The 22110-nt window shown below is 48.4% G+C and overlaps 1 protein-coding gene across 2 annotated transcripts in view; it reads right to left on the reverse strand.

Annotated features, from left to right (window-relative positions):
- The window catches only part of CLUH (clustered mitochondria homolog), a 74924-nt gene that overhangs the window by 42302 nt on the left and 10512 nt on the right, over window positions 1–22110 (reverse strand). Inside the window, exon 1 of one of the 2 annotated variants that reach the window (XM_080982812.1) lies at window positions 6842–7658. The exons of the other annotated variant lie outside the window; for it this stretch is intronic. Coding sequence (XP_080838938.1) covers window positions 6842–7643 — 802 coding nt within the window. The 5' untranslated portion in view covers window positions 7644–7658. Of the gene's footprint in view, window positions 1–6841; window positions 7659–22110 lie in introns of those variants that run through there. 2 annotated transcript variants of the gene reach the window in all.

A 22110-nucleotide genomic window follows, 5' to 3' on the forward strand; every position in this document is an offset into this window, starting at 1 on the left:
GCGGAGAGAAAGAGAGGCCGTGCAACCAAGCAAGCAGGCGTGCCTTTTGAGAAGCGGCGTCCCTTTCAGCGCCACGGGAGCAGAGTTCAATTCCCAAGTCGTGCAACTTAAATAAACTTTGCACAACTTTGCAAAATTCAAGCAAATAAGGCAAAAGAAAGAAAGAAAGAAAGAAAGAAAGAAAGAAAGAGGTACTACATAGCCCACCCCCCATGGCCACTAGAGGTTCTAATTCGCACACTGAGGACTGGAAACTTGCTGCATATTGTAGAGTTCTCAGGATGCTTCTTTCCTGCTGCCAATTCTGCATTCATGTGACGCTCGCGGGAGACACACAGTCCTGCCAATCAATGGCCCAACTATTCTTCTTCTTTTCAAATCGTATCCTCCCTGGCAACCAGATTGGGAGCTTGTGGCGAATGTGAGTATCAGTGCTTCCTAATGCAGCTTACAAAAAACACACCTAAGGGCAACTGACAGGCCAACACACAACATCAAAACCTTTGGGCCTTCCTACTAGGGCAACTGGTTAGCGACTGAGATCAGGATGCTGGACCAGATAGGCCTTTAAGTCGGATCCATAAAGGCTATACTCATGTTGCAACACAATTCTGCCCTCTTACATTCTACAGCAACTTGGGGCTACCACCGAGAAGTCCCTGCCTTCAGCAAATGCCAACTCAACTTCTGAATAGTCTCGGATAATCATTTGTGTAAGGGTTGAGGACAGCACAAATGATTTGGACGCTGAAGTTCCAGATTCATCCCCCTAGCACATCTGCAAAAGATGCCAGTCAAATCCTATTTTAGTTGCAAAAAAGGAGATTCTGAGTAAACATCAGGAAGACGCTGCAGCCAATCGGAAGCCCCGCCGGATGTTCGGCTTCCAAAAGAATGTTCGAAAACCGGAACATTCACTTCCGGGTTTTGATCGTTCGGGAGCAAAAACCTTTGAAAACTAGGTTGTTCAAAAAACAAGGTACGACTGTATTGTATCCGGACTGCGACACAATCGGTCGTTTGCTGCCCTGGACTCCTAAATAGGATGAAAGAGGGTATGCAGAGATCTTCAATAAATAAGATAAAGGAAGGGGGGTTTTATGTGGGTGAAAAGGCATGCGGCACTCCTTTAGGCAAAAACCACCGGTGCTCAATCTAGGGTGGTACAACAGACCAGCAGCCATCTCCTTGCCAAAAAGGACAAACACCGTGAAGCCAGAAATTGCAACACAGCAAGATCAAAGGGCAATCATATGAAGGAGGGGGTACCTTTGTCCTGTAAGTTTGGGAAGGGAGAGGGAAGAGCAGGAGAGACAGAAGAACGGCTTGCAAGGCAACATCCTTCCTAGAGATCTCTCTCAGCCCCCCCAATTTAAAATGAACAAACTCGAGACCCTGAATAATGTTCCTTCATTCCAGGACCGTTTCCTACAGAGAGAAGTTTCAGACGATGTGGAAACACCGCGAACTTTTGCACAACAGCATTCCTGCACAGGGGTTGGAATACTTAAAAATCCATTGCACAACCGATTTCCACAGCTATCCTATCACATCCCGAGGGTTCAATGGGCAAGGCACAGGGACCCCCTCTGCATGCCCGTTTCGGCTCTGCTCAGTTTCTCAATCTTCCAACCTTCTCTTCAGTTCCCCACATATGGTTGCGGCTTCTAAAAAAAGTTCCCTTGGAAATTCACGAGCATCTTAGCGCCAAGTCATCCCAACACAGGCAGCGAGCAATTTACGCGCAATCCAATCGACGTGTGACCTTGCACACGCGCATCGCCACAACCCGAAAGTGGCCAGAAGGGAGGAGGCAGAATGGGCTTATGCGACTGCATGCAGGACTCGGGAACATAACCGCCGCACACAAAGGTTGTTGCCTGCGTACCTCTTTCTGCAAAGCCGTTTCCCTTAACCTAATTGTCAGGGAACTGCCATCGGCTCGGGGGCGAGGGGGGGAAAGGCGGATGGATAACAGAGAGCCCCCAAAGATCGTGGGAAGCAGCACTTCCTCAGCGGAGGAAGGAAGCCACGCCTCTAGTGGGGAGGAGGATGCAAGGCGGTGCCAGGACACCTTGCCTGAGCAAAGCGGGGAGGAGGGCGGTCCCCCTTTACCCAAGCCTTCCTTGCGCAGTAGGCTTTCGTGCAGAGAGGGGAGGCGTAGGCTGGGGGTCAAGAGACTACTCTGCTGGGGAAGATTTAAGGACCGCCCACTCTCAGATTCTGCCAGTGAATGAGCAAGACATGGAATAGAGGTTTGTAATAGCTATCCTATCCCATCCCGAGGGTTAGAATAGACATGTAAAGGTTTTTAGCACCAATAATAAAGCTTTAGAACAGACCAGTGAGGCATCTTGCCTGATTGCTCTCGAGCAACCACCCGATAGCCATAACACTAATGCATTTGTGTTGATTTCATTAATAGTTGGGTGTGTTGGTTTCAGCAGTACATGCATTTCCATGTGCATTGTCCCACAACAGATGCATTTTTGTACACACTGGCAGATTTGAAAAATTCATAGGAACACGAATCTCTAAGGGTGACTTTAGTTTCACAAATTGTTTCAGCCAGCATGAGTTAGGTAGGTTCACCTTTCATCGTGAACTGAACCGATTTCTTCTCCATCCTTAGTAAGAGCTAAAGGGTGGTGGATGGTGGTGGGGAATAGCAGTCACACAGCGAGAAATGTGAGCTCAAGTGAGCATAAACACATGAAATTGCCTTACTCAAAGCTTGAACTTTGTCCATTCTGGTCTTTCTCCCTCTCTCTCCTCCTCCTCCGAGAGAGTCTTTCAGCTGAAAGCCCCATGGACAGAACAAGGGAACTATTGCATGCAGAAAAGTATCTGCTCTCTCAGCAAGCCAGTGGTTCTCAAATTTTTCTCTCTGCAAGAACATTTCAGCATCTGAATGCCAAGCCTCACAAGGGGGTGGGGAGAAGACGCACAGATCTTCTGTGGGTGGCATGCAGACAATGTCACAGAATCATGAAATTGGAAGGGGACCCAAGGATCATCTAATCCGACCCACTGCAATGCAAGGAATATGCAGCCATCCCACCCAGGGACCGAACCTGCAACCTTGGTGTTATTAGCACCGCACTCTAATCAACAGCTGATCCTGTGTATTGAACCTTGAAAAGTTGTTCATGCAGCAAGTCTTGCAGAAATGTTGCAGTGTGGGGAACCTTCAGCTCGCTAGGTGTTGAGGAACTACACCTCCCATCATCCCTGGCCACTGGCTTGCTTGCTGGGGCTGAGGGGAGTTGTAGTTCGGCAACGTCTGGAAGGCCAGGGGGTTTCCCGCAGCGCTCATGACGCAGCCACAGTGCCAGCACACTTCCCAGCAGTTCCACATGGGGCAGGAAGAAGAACGCGGCTATAGTGCTGGAACGATATGCGAAAACAGCAGGCATCACTTGATAGCCCAAATGCACGCAATGCTCCCACAGCAGGCTTTGTTCTCAGGTTTCCAGAGTCCTGGCTCTCTGCAAAACCCACCCATCAAGACATCTACTTCTTGTCAGACACAGCAGTCTCTCTAAGAACTTGTGTTTAAACAGAAATATCCCCAATTGGATTATCCGTGTTTAAGAGATTAACCCGTCTGTGTGCCAGCCACGCAGGTGTTAAGTTTCTTTTGGGTTTTGTTTCAAAGAGACACGCAAGTCTTTCAACCTTGAAGATCAGGAGGATGCTACACTGGTGCGAGGGCTGGCGCTGCTTAAGTTCAGCAGCAAGCGTGCTTGCTAGCCGTAAGCTATTTTCAAATGCGGCCCTCTCGGAAACATCCCACCCCCAGTGTGGCCCTCTGAACGTTGCTGGACTGTGGGGACTTCTCTTTGCCCCAGAGGAGAGTTGGGGGTTTGTGGGAGTTGGCAACACCCGGAGGGACACAGGTTTTCTGGATTGCCGATTCTCTACATCATCTGCTAATACAACTCCCAAGAATTTCGGCAAAAATGTTTCTGTGTCTCGGATGGAAGCTCATTCAAAATTCCTCAACTGACTCTACCATTAGCTGGGATAGCTCAGTTGGTAGAGCATGAGACTCTTAATCTCAGGGTCATGCATTCACGCCCCACACTGGAGAAAAAGATCCCTTGATTGCAACTCTATGCTTCCATGATGTAACACTGGTCCTAAAGGATCTACTTTGACTCCCAATACATTTCCAAGCCCAATTCAAAGTGTTGGTGCCAACCTTTAAAGCCCTAAACGGCCTCGGCCCAGTATACCTAAAGGAGTGTCTCCACCCCCATCGTTCAGCCCGGACGCTGAGGTCCAGCGCCGAGGGCCTTCTGCCGGTTCCCTCATTGCGAAAAGCAAAGCTACAGGGAACCAGGCAGAAGGCCTTGTCGGTGGTGGCGCCTGCCCTGTGGAATGCCCTCCCATCAGATGTCAAGGAAACGAACAACTATTTGACTTCTAGAAGACACCTGAAGACTGCCCTGTATAGGAAAGTTTTTAAACATTTGATGTTTTATTGTGTTTTTAATATTCTGTTGGGAGCTGCCCAGAGTGGCTGAGGCAACCCAGTCAGATGGGTGGAACAACAACAACAACAACAACAACAACAACAATAATAATAATTTTGATGGTAGCGTAGAAGAGGAGGCAGATTACAGGACCTAAGGGGTCCAAGGCTTTGGGCCCAGGGCTGCCAAGGTGGAACGTTCTCAGTTGGTTAGAGTGTGGTGCTGTTAACACCAAGATTGCAGGTTCGATCCCCGTATGGGACAGCTGCATATTCCTGCATTTCAGGGGGTTGGACTAGACGATCCTCAGGGCCCTTTTCCAACTATACAATTCTATGACATGCTGGGTGAAAAAGCTGAACCAAAGACACACACAATAGACAGCTTCTGCACTTCCACAATCTTGTTTTTTTTAAAAAAAAACACACACATGACTCCCCCCCCCCCCCCCGTCAGGAGGAAAACATTAAAACTACCACACCGACACGAGGTCAAGGTTCCAAGTCCTCTTTCTGGCTCGATGTTTGATCTCCAGGCACGGCCTGCTTTTCTACGGAAGCCGTTCTTCTCCGTCGCAACCGTCAAAAAGGCATTTGAATGGCACTCCGCACAGCAAGACCTGCGGCTGGCCTTTCTACATTAAACATTAACCCCTGTTCCCTGAAAGAATGCGCAGGAAATCAACATACATGGTGCATATGTGTCTCTACCGGAAATTCCAGGTTTACAATATATAAAGTACATGCTCCTCCACTGGAAAGTTTTAGAAGCACACGCAAACACAGAGAGCCGAAGCCAGTCTTTGCCCAATCTGGCACCCTCCAAATGTTCCGGACTATGTTTCCCAGCAGGCCTAGCCAGCACAGCCTGATAGGAGTTGTGGTCCAAACTATCTAGAAGCCACCAGGGCTGGTGAAGAGCAGCCACAGTCCACCCGAACCACACCCTAGTTTCACCATAGTTGAATAATTTGAAAGTTGACGGGTCCTCTACAGCTGCCATTACTATGCTTTTACCTCAGCTCACCTCCAAAGAGCAAGAGGCAGCATGCATGGTACTCGCCCTCTCCTCACAAAAACCCTGTGAGGTAGGGTTAAGTTGACGTGCTCATGGCTGGTCCAAGGTCCCCCAGAGAGCAGTCAGACCCCAGTTTCCCCGAGTCCTAGTCCAAAACTAACCACGCTGCATAATCGTTGCGGCCCCCAAACACACATGCTCCAGGCTTCAATGGAAAGGGTTGCAAAATGAGTGAACAAACATGGCGTCCTGCTCTGATGCCTGGACCCACTGGGCCTTTGGGGCCTGACCGGCAGAAGCTGCCCAATGCCTCTCCCCAGCCGAGTTACCTGTGGTCCTTTTAACAGGTGGCACCAGGGATCGAACTCTAAACCTCTCCATGCTCAAGAAAACATGTTCTCTACTCACAAAGGGACTGGGGCGTAGGGGAGAGAGAAATAATAATAATAAAAGACTGACACATGTTGTTGCAATTGTTTCTGGCACTTCAAGCCTAAAACTGGACCAGAAGGCTTTTGTTTTTTATTTTATTTTTTGCAGTGGGGTGGAGTTTAATGCAAAACTACCTGGGTTTCACAATGCTTACGTCAAGAGCGACTCCACTCTGAGTCCAGAGGGGAATAATGTGGTCAGGAGCAGCCTTTGAGTTCTGTCAGAAATCATTCCCCCATTTCTCCCTTGCCTTCCATGTCAACTTCCTCTTCCTTCACACATATCTGCTTTAAAATCGCAAGCAGAGCCTTGTGTCCAAAACCGGTTTCAAGTCCAGATCGTGATTATCGGGTTTCATGATTTCTGACCTGGCAATATTGTGAATCACAATGTGTGTGTGTCTGTGTGTGTGTGCTTTGCAAAAATCACAATGTGGGGGAAACCTTGAAGCCAGCCAATGCCTCTACATAGCTCTATCCTTATTTCACAAACTGCGACGTAACAGTATACAGTCGTACCTTGGTTCTCGAAAGTTTTGGCTCCTGAACACCGAAACCCTGGACGTGTTTCGATTTCCGAACGTTTTTTGGATGCCAAACCTCCAATGCGGCTTCTGCTTGAGTGCAGGAAGCTCCTGCAGCCAATCGGAAGCCGCGCCTTGGATTAAGTCCGGGAACAAAGGTTCCACTATATTGCAATGTTTAGCTGGTGAAAGATCACAAAGTGGAAAACCCAATATCGCCCAGCTCTAGCCTCACTTGATGCTACATACTGACTAGGCCCAAGTCAGGGCAAACAGGATATATACCCCAAGGCGGGTAGTAGAAACCACCCAAAGACAAATGCCCTTTTACTCCTCCTCTGGTTGTATCGTGGACCAGCTTCCCCTTCAGGTGCAAGGCCGAAGTCTCTACCTGCGTCCCCTTTAGCATCCACAACTCCTTCCACGCTTTTAACTTCCTGTGGCTCATATGAAGAAGCCTGGAGGACAACCGAGCTCTTCTCTCCCGATGGATGAAGCGCAGGCTTCTCCGATGGCACACTGCCCCTTGAGGGCCCACCAGAATCGAGGGCAGCAGAAGAGACTTGACGACTGCAAGCTGCCAAGCCAGTATCAGCTGGCGTGGGCCCCAGAGCCACGTTCTGGCTCGCCGCCACGGTTCCTTGGCACCGGTGCAGCCCAGAAATTGGTGTCCCGTGCCTGGCATTTGCTCCACTGCCCAGACTGCCTTCCAGCTGGTTTGATTGAAAGCTTACACCTCCAAGAACCTCGTGGGCCTTGGAAGCTCGACCAAGCGGCCAAGAATAGTTTGGAGGCTGCGATGATTCTCGCTCAAGGTCGGCAGGAAGGGCATGCACCAGACAAGATCTCGGTGCATGCTGCAGCAAGCCAGGAGCCACGAGTGTCAGGCACCTGACGCAAGCCTTGGTGGGCTCTTCCACCCTCTTCCCCTCGATTAAGCCGCTGGACGGCTCTGCCCCTCTCTGCAGGTATTCGTGCGACACACTGCTCATGACGATATCCGGGTACGGTGTAGAGCCCTCGGATGCTCTGGAGACGACCAGCATGGCTTGGATTTCCCGGGCACCCTCTAGAGCTACGACAGCTGGCACAGGCAAGAGAGGGGATCTCTCGTCCGATGAGCCCTCCACACGGACCTGGAAGATGAGGTTGGCGATGCAGCGGCAGCAGCTGGCAAAGAGGCCGTTCCCCATGGTCCCCTGCCAGGGGGCACGTGTTAAAAACCAGCACGGGACTTCCGTCACATCCAAAGGCAATGCCACAATCTATGGGCAGAGCGACGATCACTGGAAATTCACGGTCTGGATGGCAAAATGCTTTCCAAAGGGGCACATCCTCTTTTCCCAGAAGGTGGACCAGGTAGTTTTTAATCAGGGAGAACACATGCAGAGCACCTTGGTGAATCGCTGCTTTAGTCATGGGTGGTTTCTCTTTGGAAAAAATATATATAACGTCACCAACATCTGACAGGCTGCATTTCCGCGGTCAAAATTCTCCTGGAGTTCCCGTCAGAGACCTTCATTTTCTGCAAAACCAGACGCCAACCGTGCGTTGCCAGGGAAGACTGCAATCAAGGCGCGATGGGTTTTCTTCCGTGTTCTCCTGGAGAACAAATTTCCAGCAGAGAGTGCTTCTTTTCCACCCTCAACTCTGCAAGAAGACTGAAAGCAGGAGGACAGCGTTGGCTCCAAAGCCAAGTTATAAATAGAGCCCAGAGCCCGGGCTCTGTACCAACGCAACCTGGGACTGCGGCTAAAGGGTTTTGCCCTTGTCAAGCATACAAACAAATATGGTTGGGGCTGAATAGCGGAGCCAAGGCCGGTTACTATGGCACGTTGAGACTTCCACACAGATATCCATACTAAATAGAGAGCAACAGAAGAACAATTATGGGGCAGAAAGTAGGTCTGGGGCCCAGTTCTCATTGAGGTAGCAAAAAAATATATCCGAGTCTGGACTGGAGAAATAAGAAGGCAGCACTTTCCAGGCCACCCTGAATCCATCACATGCAGCGCTGTTTGCGTTTCACTGCGTATCGTCCTCCGCCCAAACAGATATTGTTTGTCTTGCTGTCTGAGGGGGCAAAAATATGCAAGTTCCGTTGCCATTACATTACATATTCCACACACTACTCATTTCTCTTCTGAACACGGGAGGAAGAAGCAAGCACCAGCAGTTTCTAGACCAGTTTCTGTTTTTGCTGGCATTCCCCAACATCCCTAGTCTGGAATCCTCAATGCTTCAGGCAGCACACATTAAGGAATCACTCTGCGGTGGGTTGGACTAGATGACCCTGGGGTTCCCTTCCAACTCAACAATTCTGTGATTCTACGATTCACGTGATGGAATGCTCTCTTCCTCTCACACACACACACCCCACCGCCAAGTAATATTCCAAGTAATAATAATTCTCTGCACAGGGAAAGGTACCCTGAAGCCTTTCCTGGACATAGCAAAAATGCAAGAGCGTGTCTGGATCAAAACCCAAGAGTCCACCCAAGAGGGGAGGAACTATAGATCAGTGAGTAAAATCTGCAGGGAGGGCTGGGAGAGACCTTGTGTTGGAAACCCTGGAAAGATGTTGGCAGTCACTGCAGACAATACTAAGCTAGAATTTATTTATTTATTACATTTATATACCACCTTTATCTCCCAAGGACGCGGGTGGCGCTGTTGTCTAAACCACAGAGCCTAGGACTTGCCGATCAGAAGGTCGGCGGTTCAAATCCCCGTGACGGGGTGAGCTCCCGTTGCTCGGTCCCTGCTCCTGCCAACCTAGCAGTTCAAAAGCACACCAGTGCAAGTAGATAAATAGGTACCACTCTGGTGGGAAGGTAAATGGAGTTTCTGTGCGCTGCTCTGGTTTGCCAGAAGCGGCTTAGTCATGCTGGCCACATGACCTGGAAGCTGTACACCGGCTCCCTCGGCCAATAAAGCGAGATGAGCGCCGCAACCCCAGAGTCAGCCACGACTGGACCTAATGGTCAAGGGTCCCTTTACCTTTACCTTTTATCTCCCAAGGAGCTCAAGGTGGTGTTCGTGGTCCCCCCCCCCCATTTCATCCTCACAACAACCCTGTGAGGTAGGTTAGGCTGAGAGAAGGTGACTGAGTCCAAGGTCACTGAGTGAACTTCATGGCTGAGTGGGGATTTGAACCCTGGTCTCCCAGGTCCTAGTCCAACACTCTATGCATAACACCACACTGGTGCAGATGGAGCAATGGTCTGACTCGGTACATATAAAACACACAAACAGTTTTCTGACTCGGCATAGTTCAACTTCACGTATTTCTAGTTGGCATTAGCAGTTGCAAATATGAAAATGGGATGTAACAGCTATTCTGGATCAGTCAGCACCGAGAACAAGTACAGTCATCCCCCCCCAATTGAAACGGGAGCTAAAAGTATTGGTTTTAAATTTTATGTTAAGGTAGTTAATTACTGCTTAACCACGAGCATTTCTATGCACCGTGCAGAGGACAAAACATTAATCATAAAACTGAACTTAAACCCGGACGCTACCTTAAAATGCCTGTGGAAATACAAGCATTTGTTGTGCGTCTGAAGTTCAGCAGGGAGGGTGCCTGTCTTCTAATACAATCTGGTGGCAGAGAGTTCCACAGGTCTAGGCCCACAACACTGAATGCATGCATGGCTTGTAGGCATCACAAGCCTTGCATCAGAGCTGTGGGGGAACCACAGGACACCCCCCAAAAGTGATCAGGAAGGGGAGAGAAGGGATCAGGAGATCCTTAAGATGCATGGGACCTAGGTTGCTGTCTTACTGACGGCCTTGTAAATTAAGACAAGGGCATTGAACCTGGCCTGGTAACATATAGGCAGCCCGGATCTGCAATGTTCATTAGCTTTAATAGGCAATAGTGGTACAGTACCTCGGGTTACAGACGCTTCAGGTTACAGATGCTTCAGGTTACAGACTCCACTAACCCTTAAACAGTACAGTGGTACCTCAGGTTAAGTACTTAATTTGTTCCGGAGGTCTGTTCTTAACCTGAAGCACCACTTTAGCTAATGGGGCGCCCTGCTGCTGCCGTACCACCGGAGCACGATTTCTGTTCTCAACCTGAAGCAAAGTTCTTAACCTGAAGCACTATTTCAGGGTTAGCGGAGTGTGTAACCTGAAGCGTATGTAACCTGAAGCACATGTAACCTGAGGTACCACTGTACCTCGGGATGAGAACAGAAATCGTGCGGCAGTGAGAGGCCAAATTAAAGTGGTACCTCAGGTTAAGAACAGTTTCAGGTTAAGAACGGACCTCCAGAACGAATTAAGTTCTTAGCCCGAGGTACCACTGTACCCTGTCGCCGATCAACATTGGAGGCAACCCCACATTCCCAGGACTGACAAGTAAGAGATTAGCAGGAACCAGAAACTCTTAAGAACTTGGGAGAGTTGAGCGGGGAATACTTTACAACTACTTTAAAAGGGGAGTATAGAGAAAGAGAAAAAGAAAGAAAAAAAGAGAGTTAACTGGGAATCGGTTTAGTCTGACAAGCCTTCGGCTCATCCACGCTGGCATTTCTTGGCAAGAAGTTTGGTTCTCATGCTCCGTAGAACAATGGCGGCTTTGCAGTCTTCCTAGGAAAGGTTTCTTAACAGGCATTCTTTGGGCCTCGGCAGGGAAGAAAGGTCCATGTTGGCACCCCTGCCAGCGGCCTTTAGAGACGTCGGAGAACGCCGACGAAAAAGGGAGCGGAAATGGCCAATACTTATTTGTCCAGAACAGAAAACAACCCAGCAAACACAGGTGGGATTCCATGTTGCCGCTATTGTGTTCAGTCAGCAAATGGTACACAATCGATTACACCCCATCTGAACCAAAATCAGTGGGGTGGAATGATGCAATCTTCACCATTAATTACGTTAAGTTGCATAATCCCGCCGCAGCGGACAGAAGGACGAGCAACATGGTTTTTGGCAGAAGGTGGTCTGCAGGGGAACAGAAACAGCTCCGCAGGTGGCAAATACAGAAAACGATGCCTTCTTACATACCCAGGAACCATGCATTCAGTTCATGTGCATACTAGGAAAGTCTAGGAAACACTTGCCCCGTAAGAACAATAAACATTGTTGAGTTGCTGGCTGCTCTTGCTGCAAGTATGGTGGAGAGCAGGACAGAAGACATGGGGGTGATCCTAGGTTCAAACCCAGCCACTTGCCTGAAACCCTGTTGTGGACAATAGGTAAAGGTAAAGGGACCCCTGACCATTAGGTCCAGTCATGACCGACTCTGGGGTTGCGGCGCTCATCTCGCTTTATTGGCCGAGGGAGCCGGCGTACAGCTTCTGGGTCATGTGGCCAGCATGACTAAGCCACTTCTGGCGAACCAGAGCAGTGCATGGAAACGCCTTTTACCTTCCCGCCGGAGAGGTACCTATTTATCTACTTGCACTGGCGTGCTTTCGAACTGCTAGGTTGGCAGGAGCAGGGACCGAGCAATGGGAGCTCACCCCGTTGCGGGGATTCGAACCGGCGACCTTCCAATCGACAAGTCCTAGGCTCTGTGGTTTAACCCACAACGCCACCCGCGTCATTGTGGACAATGCTGAGCTACATATTTGTTTAATCAAGTTTATACACTGCTTGATTGGTCTCCCCCTATAAAAACCCCACCTCAAAGTGATTTAGAGAAAGATAAAACAATTAAATTAAGAGATTTACAACCCTACTTTAAAGCATACCAAAATTGAAATACTACAACAGATTAAAAGGACCTCAGCTTTCTAAAGCACCTGAGTGGGCATTTCTAAGCAGGAATGTTCTCAGCAGGCACTGAAAAGAACAGCAAAGGTGCCTGCTCGATGTCAAGAGGCAGGGAGTTCCAAAGGGAAAGCACTGCTACGCTAAGCAGTCCGGTTCTTACAATTGAGGAAAGGGCATCATGCTTCACCTGTGGTGGTGCCAATTCTGTCGATCAAAGCGGTCTAGTGGGCCCATGAAGGGTAAGGCAATCTCGTAAGGGAACTATAATAACCAGGTATAAGTAGGGCAAGCTATACTATGCTAACTAATCTATACTAGGGAGTGGGTGGCGCTGTGGTCTAAACCACTGAGCCTCTTGGGCTTGCTGATCAGAAGGTCGGTGGTTCGAATCCCTGCGGCAGGGGGAGCTCCTGTTGCTCTGTCCCAGCTTCTGCCAACCTGAAAGGCGGGAAGGTAAATGGCATTTCCATGCACTCCTGCTTTCATCACAGTGTTCTGTTGCACCAGAAGCGGTTTAGTCATGCTGGCCACATGACCTGGAAAGCTGTCTGTGGACAAACACCGGCTCCCTCTGCCTGAAAGCAAGATGAGCGCCGCAACCCCATAGTCACCTTTGACTGGACTTGACCGTCCAGGGGTCCTTTACCTTTTTATTATTATTAACTATACTGACCAGCTTCCTATTAAACCCTGAGCACTGACATGGAATTTAATATTGATTTCACATGGGTAGTATGTAGCTGGGCCCTACAAGGTATGGTTGCTAAACTTCTTGGCAAACTACCACTGGTGGTCAGGGTGCCACAAACTATGGCCAGGTGCAGACTGGTCTCAGTGGTCCATCTTTCCCAAGAACTTACTGAATACACACACACACACACACACACACACACACACACTTTCGAATTAAAACCTAATGCTTTTTGCTGAGCGGGCTGATTTGAGAGCCCGGCTCATTCCACAGCACTCGAGAAGCAGAAAAACCAGTGTTACTGGTCACCCCAGATGGCTCGTGAGACTGGTCAGGGTGGGGGATGGAGAAGAGAAAACAGAAGTTGCCTCCTGTAACTGGATCTCTCTCTTTCTTCTGGGCTGGTCAAAGGCAGCCTCCTTCCTTGCAAGGTAATCAGTGCAATTTTGCGTTACGCAATTTTCAAAAAACATGTAGTTGCACATTCCGACGACTTAAAAGGATCTCCGCGCATACATGTATGGGTAAGGGTGGTTCCCACGGAGATATACCAGGCCGCTGAAGAATTAAGCCAGCCATTCAACGCCAAATTATTAAAACAGGAGGGTTGAGCTAATCATAGGTCCAAATGTGAGCCAGCGCAGCAACCGCACCCCCAGTCCAGCAGCAAAACCACCCTACCTCCTGGAACAAGAGCAATTCAGAAAGTATAGTGCCCCCCCCCCACTTTGCACGGTGCACAACAAAGCCCCACCTACATCCCATGATGCAAAATTAGCTCCACCCACTTTTGAGTCACGAGAGGGCCTCTTTACACGGGCATCCAAGAACGAGAAGAGAGGGGCTTATAGGACCATACCAGCCAAGTCCTGACCCAAATCTCTGACTCCCCTTCCCTGGAAAGCGTGGTTTTACAAAGAAGTGTCTGTAGCAGAAGTCAGCAAACTTTTTCAGCAGGGGGCCGGTCCATTGTCCCTCAGAACCTGTGGGGGGCCGGACTATATTTTGAAAAAAACATATGAACGAATTCCTATGCCCTACAAATAACCCAGAGATGCATTTTAAATAAAAGGACATATTCTACTAATGTAAAATCATGCTGATTCCCGGACCGTCCGCAGGCTGGATTTAGAAGGTGATTGGGCTGGATCCGGCCCCCAGGCCTTAGTTTGCTTACCCATGGTCTGTAGGGGAAGAATTCTCAGCACCTCACTAACACTATGGTTCCAATTTTTTAAAAAAATTTTTTTGGAAGGTGCAATGGCCGTGCCCCAAGAGAAATGTTAAATTTGCTGTGTAGATTTCAGGGCACCAGTGTCAGAAGTAACCCAGGCGCGTTTGGCAACTGGCGTGGGTCCAATTGCAACCACGCGGGAGATCTCTGGAAATGCCAGGTTGGCGCCTGGGGAAAGCCAACTTAGAGAAGGTTCTGAAATATTTTCCTTGAAGCTTGAATTTTGTTTCATTCCGGATTATTTTAACTGATGTTTCAATGTGGTGCAAACCACTTTGAGATTTATTTTTTAAATATAAAAAAGAAATGGAATCATCATCATCATCCCACTGCAAAAAAGACATTCCATTGTGGCAGTAGCACCTTAGGTTTAAAATGCAATTTGGTGATTATACTATATACCTGAGTTTCTAAGGTTGCTTCTGATGGAAGATTCAGATGTAGTTCCAAAAACCCGGAGAGCACATTGTTGGCAAGCTCAGTGGCACATGAAAAACCAGGTGCGCTACACCTGAGTATCCAGCACTACACCAGTTTGTCCATGTTTTGCTTATATGTTTAAGCACCAGGCTTTCTGGGTTTGGTTCCATAAAAGAGGTGTGGAGACCTTTTGCCCTTCCAGATGTTGCAGCTGCAACTTCCATCCACCGTTCCGGGTAGCCAACACGGCCCACAAGGCACCAGTGATGAGAGTTTTCTAGGAAATTCCAGGATGAAAAGTTTCCCACCTGAGGATTCACTTACGAGATGTGTCAAAAGTGCACAGGGAGCCTTATTACACGCTTTGTAAGAAAAAGGACCCCCAATATGCACTGACATTTGCTGTTATTGTTAGGAAAGGATTCAAGATCACTTAATGGGCTTTGGGTACTGTAATGAGTTAGAAGCTATATGCTTTGGTGGGAAAGCTAAAAACGTTTTACGACACAAGTATTGCACAACTTCCTTCACAATGTCCCCCCCCCCCATAATTTTTTATTATTTTCCTTTAAACAACATTTCCAACATTACAGTAACAAACACAAAACAACCTTTTGCTCTGCCGAGCTTACGACTTCCTTCCTTCCCTTCAACAGGTATTCCATATCACATCGAATTGTGCAATTTAAATCTTTACTATATATCCACATTGTAGGATTTATTTCAATCCTGCTAGTGTCTTCAAATTTTTACAATTATCATTCAAATGTGCAATAAATTTACTCCAGTCTCTTTGGAATTTCTGATTGCCCTGGTCTTGGATCCTGCAAGTCAGTTTGGCCAACTCTGCAAAGTCCATCATCTTCGCCTGTGACTCCGCAATAGTAGGTATTTCTTGTAACTTCCATTTTTGGGCCAGCAAAGTCCTCGCTGCAACTGTGGCATACATAAATAGTCTTTGATCCACCTTTGCAATCTCATTTCCCATGAAACCTAGCAAAAATGCTTCTGGTTTTTGGTGAAACGTATATCTAAACATCATCTTTAGTTCATTGTAGATCATCTCCCAAAATGTTTTTATTTTATCACAAGCCCACCACATATGATAAAAATCACCGTTCGAATCTTTACATTTCCACCTTCACAATGTTTTTTAAGGGGGAAAGGAACTGGGAACAAAAGATGCCGAATTTTTCATTCGCGCATTCCTATGGAGCCTTGCAGCATTTTGAAAAATAAGCATTGTGGCGCACTGGTCAGAATGCCGGATAAGGATTGGAGGGATCCACCAGGGTCTAACTTATGCTGTTGGTAAGGGAAGGCACACTCCCCACTGCCATAGCCGTCTGCCAACCAAAACACCCACTAGCCAAACCAGATTCGTCAAGCAGGCAAATGTTGGAGGAGAATGTTGACATAGAGGTTATGTACTTCCCAAACACCGTTGAGAGAAGGAGGCACGCTCTAGCAACAGCTCCCGCCAATGTAGACACAGAAACGCTCTGGCAAATTTTGGCAAACTCCCCTTGCAGGCAGCCCTGGCACACAAGAACCGGTTTTTAAACAAGTCGAGGCAGAAACAGATGAGAGAGAGAGAGAGAGAGAGAGAGAGAGAGAGAGAGAGAGATCTGAACCCTAGCACTGCTGTCGCCAAACCCCAGAATGGATGGAAGCCCACAGAAGCCATTTTTTCAGCCTTAGGAGGAATTCCCACCTTGTTCCACCCTACGGGGAGAGCCTCCGACAACCCGACACAGAGAAATTAAGTGTGTTAAGCATACTGGTTTTCAGAGGGTGGGAAGAAGGAAGCAACCGTGAGTGGGAGATGACTTTATATTCTATGCACACAGTCTCTCTAACACAGTGGTTCTCCAGATGTTGGACTACAACTCCCATCATCCCTGAGCTCTGGCCTTGCTAGCTAGGGGTGATGGGAGTTGTAGTTCAACATCAGAGTAATGCCGGACGTGTGCAGGATGATTTGCTGGGGTCTAGCGCCTGCCTTGAGGAGCTTACAGTCGCAAGCAACAGAGAAGCAGCAACTCTGATGTGGGGGAAACTTTGAACCTGCCAATGTTCTGGGCTACCATCAGCTCCAGCGAGCAAAGCCAATGGCCACAGATGAAGGGAGTCACACTTCAGAAACAGTGTTAGAAATTCGTTGGGCACGTTTTGCCCCTGGAACACGACCAACTATGACTACGTGGAGATTTCTGGGCGTCAGGCTGGCGACTGACATCTCCATCGAGCCAGTTTAGAAGCCTCTGCCTTAGTCCAGAGTTAATAACCATTTCCACTTCAACTGTGTGAGTTTCTCCTTGTTGCATATTGGGACAAGTGAATTGTAAACGCGAGCTACAGTCAAGCAATGTACTCGAGATCACGGAAACGTAGAATTGTGGCATTGGAAGGGATCCCGAGGGGCACTGAGCCCAACCCCCTGGCAAATCGACATTCTGCTGTGGTGACTAACCTAGGTTTAAGGTGCCATTTGGCTTATACAATGATCAGCATTTTTTTCAGCAGGGGGCCGGTCCACTGTCTCTCAGACCTTGTGGGGGGCTGGACTATATTTTGAAAATAATAATAAAAATGAACGAATTTCTATGCCCCACAAATAACCCAGAGATGCATTTTAAATAAAAGCACACGTTCTACTCATGTAAAAACAAGCTGATTCCTGGACCGTCCGCGGGCAGGAATTAGAAAGCGATTGGGCTGGATCCAGCCCCCGGGCCTTAGTTTGCCTACCCATGGGCTTATATATACACAAAGGGACTGCCTCCCTTCAGTGCCACCGGCTGCATTAAAAAGATGCATCAAAAATGCTTTGTAAGTCAGAGCTATTCTCCATACAGACTTTCCCAGTTCATCCCAAGAGATCTGGAGTGAATTACACATTTCAACTCAAACAGCACTCCAAGCCCACCATTTATTAATAATTGTAACTGTAAGCTCCTTGTGGGCAGAGACCTGCCTTCTTATACTCTGCATAAACCACCCTGCACACCGAAGGCACCATATATACAGATTATTCTTCACGCAACAATCACTACTGCCCTCCTTGAGACGACAACCAGGTCGTGGTCCCCTCCAACTCTACGATTCTATGAGCAAACAACCAAAGGAATGTTAGGAAGCTGCCCTATCCAAAGACAAGCCATTGCTCCGTCTAGATCAATACCGTTTACACTGTCTGGAAGACTTTCAGAGGTCAGTCCAAACCTAGAGACCCCTGGAGGATTGAACACGGGACTTTTTGCATGCAAGTTGGACCACCTACCCTATGGTCCTTCCCTGCAAAAACCCCTGTTTGCAAGAGGCTCCTGTTGCTACCTTAAGCCTGCTATGCGAGGGAAGGAAAAGGGTGCTTGTCTCTTTAAAAATATTGCAGGAATGTGGGAGCAGCTACGGAACTGCCAATTGCAGGTGCATGCGTGGAGGGGGGGGAAGGAGTGGGGGAGGCCATTTCAGACTGGAAGGGGGGGCGGGAATCCCCTTTCCAACCAACGCTGAAGGACAACTGGATTCCCCAGGACTCTTCCGCTTCCTAAGCCTCAGATGAGACTTCTATAAAACCACGTGCGTGCACACAGCACGTTAAAAAGGATATAGTTAATTTTGGACTCCCTCTTGAAGAGGGCAGGAATCAGGGGGTGTGGGGGTGTTGCATTCCCACCCCCTCAATGAAAAGATATGGGGGGGGGGAGAGGATACCTTAAAGGATCCTGTGATCTTAAACAAAGAGAGGAGGGGTAGAGGGGAGGAAGGCCCTCCCACTCTGCTCTGATTGGCTGGGCGAAGCCTGTACCCCTTTGAAGGTCACCTTGAAGGAGGTGGCGGAAGCTGGGTGGGGGGGACAGAAGGAGACAGAGGAACCAGCTGCAGAGGGCACAGAAGTAGCCCTGGCAGGATTCGTTTGGAAAGCAGACTCTCCATGTTAGGCCCCCTCCCCACTGAAAAAAACAAAACAAAAACCTGGCGCATGAAATCTCAAAGTCACCCCTTCCAAAAATTTATCTACAACCCTCCTGCTTTCCTTTCCTCCCCCCCCGCCCTCCAATTTCCCAGCCCCCTCCTCAGATTATAACTCTGCAAACAGCAGAGGAAGATGCCGGGGATCAGAGTGAGGCCACTAAGCTCAGCACTGTCCACTCTGGCTGGCAGCAGCTATCCAGGTTTCCAGGGGCAGGGAGATTCTAGGCCCCGACGAGAGTGATGCTGTCAGGAATTGAACCCACGACCTTCTGCGCCCGAGAAGAGGATGCTCCACCTAGTGAGATACACTCCAAGCGAGCGCCCTCCATATACATGTGTGCTACAACTCCCAGGGGTACCTCAGGGCTTATGGGAGTTGTAGTTTGGAGGGTGCCAGAGCTGGCGACATTAGCTCTGGCCTCTTCAGGTTATCCTCACAGGTCTCTTTTCCACCAGGTGAGGTTCCATTATGCAATCTTGCCAGTTCTCTCCCCCCCACTGCCCCCTAAAATTCACCCATTCATTCTGACATTTATATCCTACTTTTCCTCCAGGGAGGTCGAGGTGGCTCTCACGTATCTTTCCCCATCTCAGTTTAATCCCCACAACGACCCTGTGGGATAGGTTAGGCAGAGAGATCGCTACCGGCCCCCGAGAGTGGCAGAGTGGGAATTTCTAGCCTAACCCTCTGCACCATGCCAGTACCATCTGCCGCTGCCTCCCCTACACAAACACCACATTAAGAACACACTGGAAATTACTTCCAGGGATCCAACCCAGAGCTTCTGCACACTCAGAATGTGCTCAACCCCTGAGATGTGCTTCATTTACAAGGCTAAGGGGAACACCTGTGGCCCCCTCTGGCTGTCGCTGGACTGCAACTCCCATCAGCCCCTGCCAACATGCCCAGTGGCAGAGAATGATGGGAACTGTAGTCCAGCATCATCAGGAGCAGCTTTTCTCAACCTGTGGGTCCCCAGATGTTGCTGAACTACAACTCTCATCACCCCTAGCTAGCAAGGCCAGAGCTCAGGGATGATGGGAGTTGTAGTCCAACAACATCTGGGGACCCACAGGTTGAGAACGGCTGATCTGGAGGAATGCAGGTTCCTCGCTTGTATGCTGCTGCTATTATTATTTCATGAAATTTATATACCGCTTGATTGTAGGGAAAAGGAAAGAAAAAACCTCGAAAGGTAAAATAATAAAATTATCCTTGAAAGAATTTTACAACCGCAATTTAAAACATACAGAAAGTTAAAGCCACAATAAAATATACTGAAACACATTAAAACTCTTACAACCAGAGCAGCGCATGGAAACGCTGTTTACCTTCCCGCCGGAGTGGTACCTATTTATCTACTTGCGCTTTGACGTGCTTTCAAACTATTATGTCTTTAGCAGGCACCAAAAAGAATATAGTGAAGGCACCTGCCTGGCATCAATAGGCAGGGAGTTCCGAAGTGCCGGTGATGCCACACTCAACAGCACAAGCCTAGGAAGCAGCCACATCTCCTATGTAAGTATGGTTTACACAACTTGGAGATCATCCTGCATTCTCCCCTGTGAGGTTTTCTAAAGACTTCAGATGAATTCGTGATTAGTGTCAACAGATCTTTTCATTAACATAAAATTTAAAAAATACAAATAAAAAAGAAAACACAATCAAAATCACAAGCCACAGGAGCAGTACGGAGCTTGTATTTACCAAACAGATAGAGAGCAGATAATGTGGAAAAATAAAAGAAGCAAAACACATCCTGGAAAGCCAGATTTTGTGATTTGGTGGGGTAAGAATCATCCAATGGTGGAGCTGGAAAGGACCACAAGGGTCATCTAGTCCAACCCCCTTGCAATGCAGAAATATTTTGCCCCAACTTGGGGCTTGAATCCATGATCCTGAAACTACGAGTCTCACGCTCTACCAACCGAACCAGAGTTTTGCACATCTGAATTTGACATGTAAAAATAAAATGAAATCCCACCAAGCAGTGCAGGAATGTTCTGGGTCTCCCTTTCCCTTAGAAATGTGCAACTTGTGGCTTATTTTTCTCCGTGGCAGCCAGATTCCACATATTTCATACTGCAACGTGAAGCTGAAGCATGCCTTCCATTCCTGGGCCAAATAAGTTCTCACTGCGGCCAGCTGTTTGATAATCACACTTGCTCAAAAGGGCTAAATACGGGAAGCCCTGAATGGGGCATTAATTTTTTTCCTGATATTTCTTCAAAAAATAAATTTGGATGCCGAAGAGCCTTCCCACCCCAAGTGGAAAAAGGTCCCCCAACGATCCTTATTATGACCTGGGTCGAATCGCTTTGAAAGCGGCACAGAGGACAGGACAAAGGCTAAGGGGGTTAAACTAATCAGAGCAAACAAAGTTCCCTCCACCAATAAACTACAGTCCAAGGAAGGCAGCAATAATAATCTAAGAGCTGGTCTGGGGGAAGGTTGTCAAACAGGCTGACAATTATATGCTCTAGACCAGGCGTCAGAAAACGTTTTCAGCAGGGGACCAGTCCACTGCCCCTCAGACCTTGTGGGGGGCCAGACTATACAGTGGTACCTCTGGTTACGTACTTAATTCGTTCCGGAGGTCCGTTCTTAACCTGAAACACCACTTTAGCTAATGGGGCCTCCTGCTGCTGCCGCGCCACCAGAGCACAATTTCTGTTCTCATCCTGAAGCAAAGTTCTTAATCCAACTATTTCTGGTTTAGCGGAGTCTGTAACCTGAAGCGTATGTAACCCGAGGTACCACTGTATTTTGAAAAAAGAAAAGAAAAGAACAAATTCCTATGCCCCACAAATAACCCAGAGATGCATTTTAAATAAAAGCACTCATTCTACTCATGTAAAAACACGCTGATTCCCGGACCATCTGCGGGCCGGATTGAGAAGGCGATGGGGCCGGATCCGGCCCCCGGGCCTTAGTTTGCATACCCGTGCTCTAGCCAGTGGTTCTCAACCTGTGGGTCCCCAGATGTTGTTGGACTACAATTCCCACCATCCCTGAGCTCTGGCCTTGCTAGCTAGGGGTGATGGGAGTTGTAGTCCAACAACATCTGGGGACCCACAGATTGAGAAAGGCTGCTCTAGACGCAAGGAGATAAGGCAAGGAAGGTTAGGTTTGGGGAAGCAGCGTGCAGGGAAGAAGTATAATGATTGAAAGGTCAGGGTTTCAAACGAAAGGTTGGTCTCTCCAAAGCTGCAACGATATGCACTTACTTGGAAGCCAGGCGGCTGAAACTCAGCAGGGCTTGCTTCCTGAGTAAAGCAGGCAGAGGCTAGGTCTGTATCAATTTTCAGCCAGGTTCAGGCAGATATCACTGAGATTTAAGTGGGAGTGTGTTAAGGCCCCAATCCAATACAAAACATGTCAGCCGTGGGAGTGGGAAAAGCAACAGAGTCAAATGGCTAACCATTCAAAGTCCATCCAGCTTCTCATAGCCCCTGGGGTTGCCAGTGTTTGAAATTAGCCAGGCGCATTTTGCACCTGGCTTTTGACTACTTGGGAACAACTGACATTTCTGCCATCTGGGGATCATTGGATGCGGACCGTTTTCACACCCTAATACCCCATCCTGTAGAATACTATCAGTTATACTTTATC

The sequence above is a fragment of the Podarcis pityusensis genome (genome assembly GCF_964106645.2).
Source record: "Podarcis pityusensis genome assembly, chromosome: 15".
Lineage (NCBI taxonomy): Eukaryota > Metazoa > Chordata > Lepidosauria > Squamata > Lacertidae > Podarcis > Podarcis pityusensis.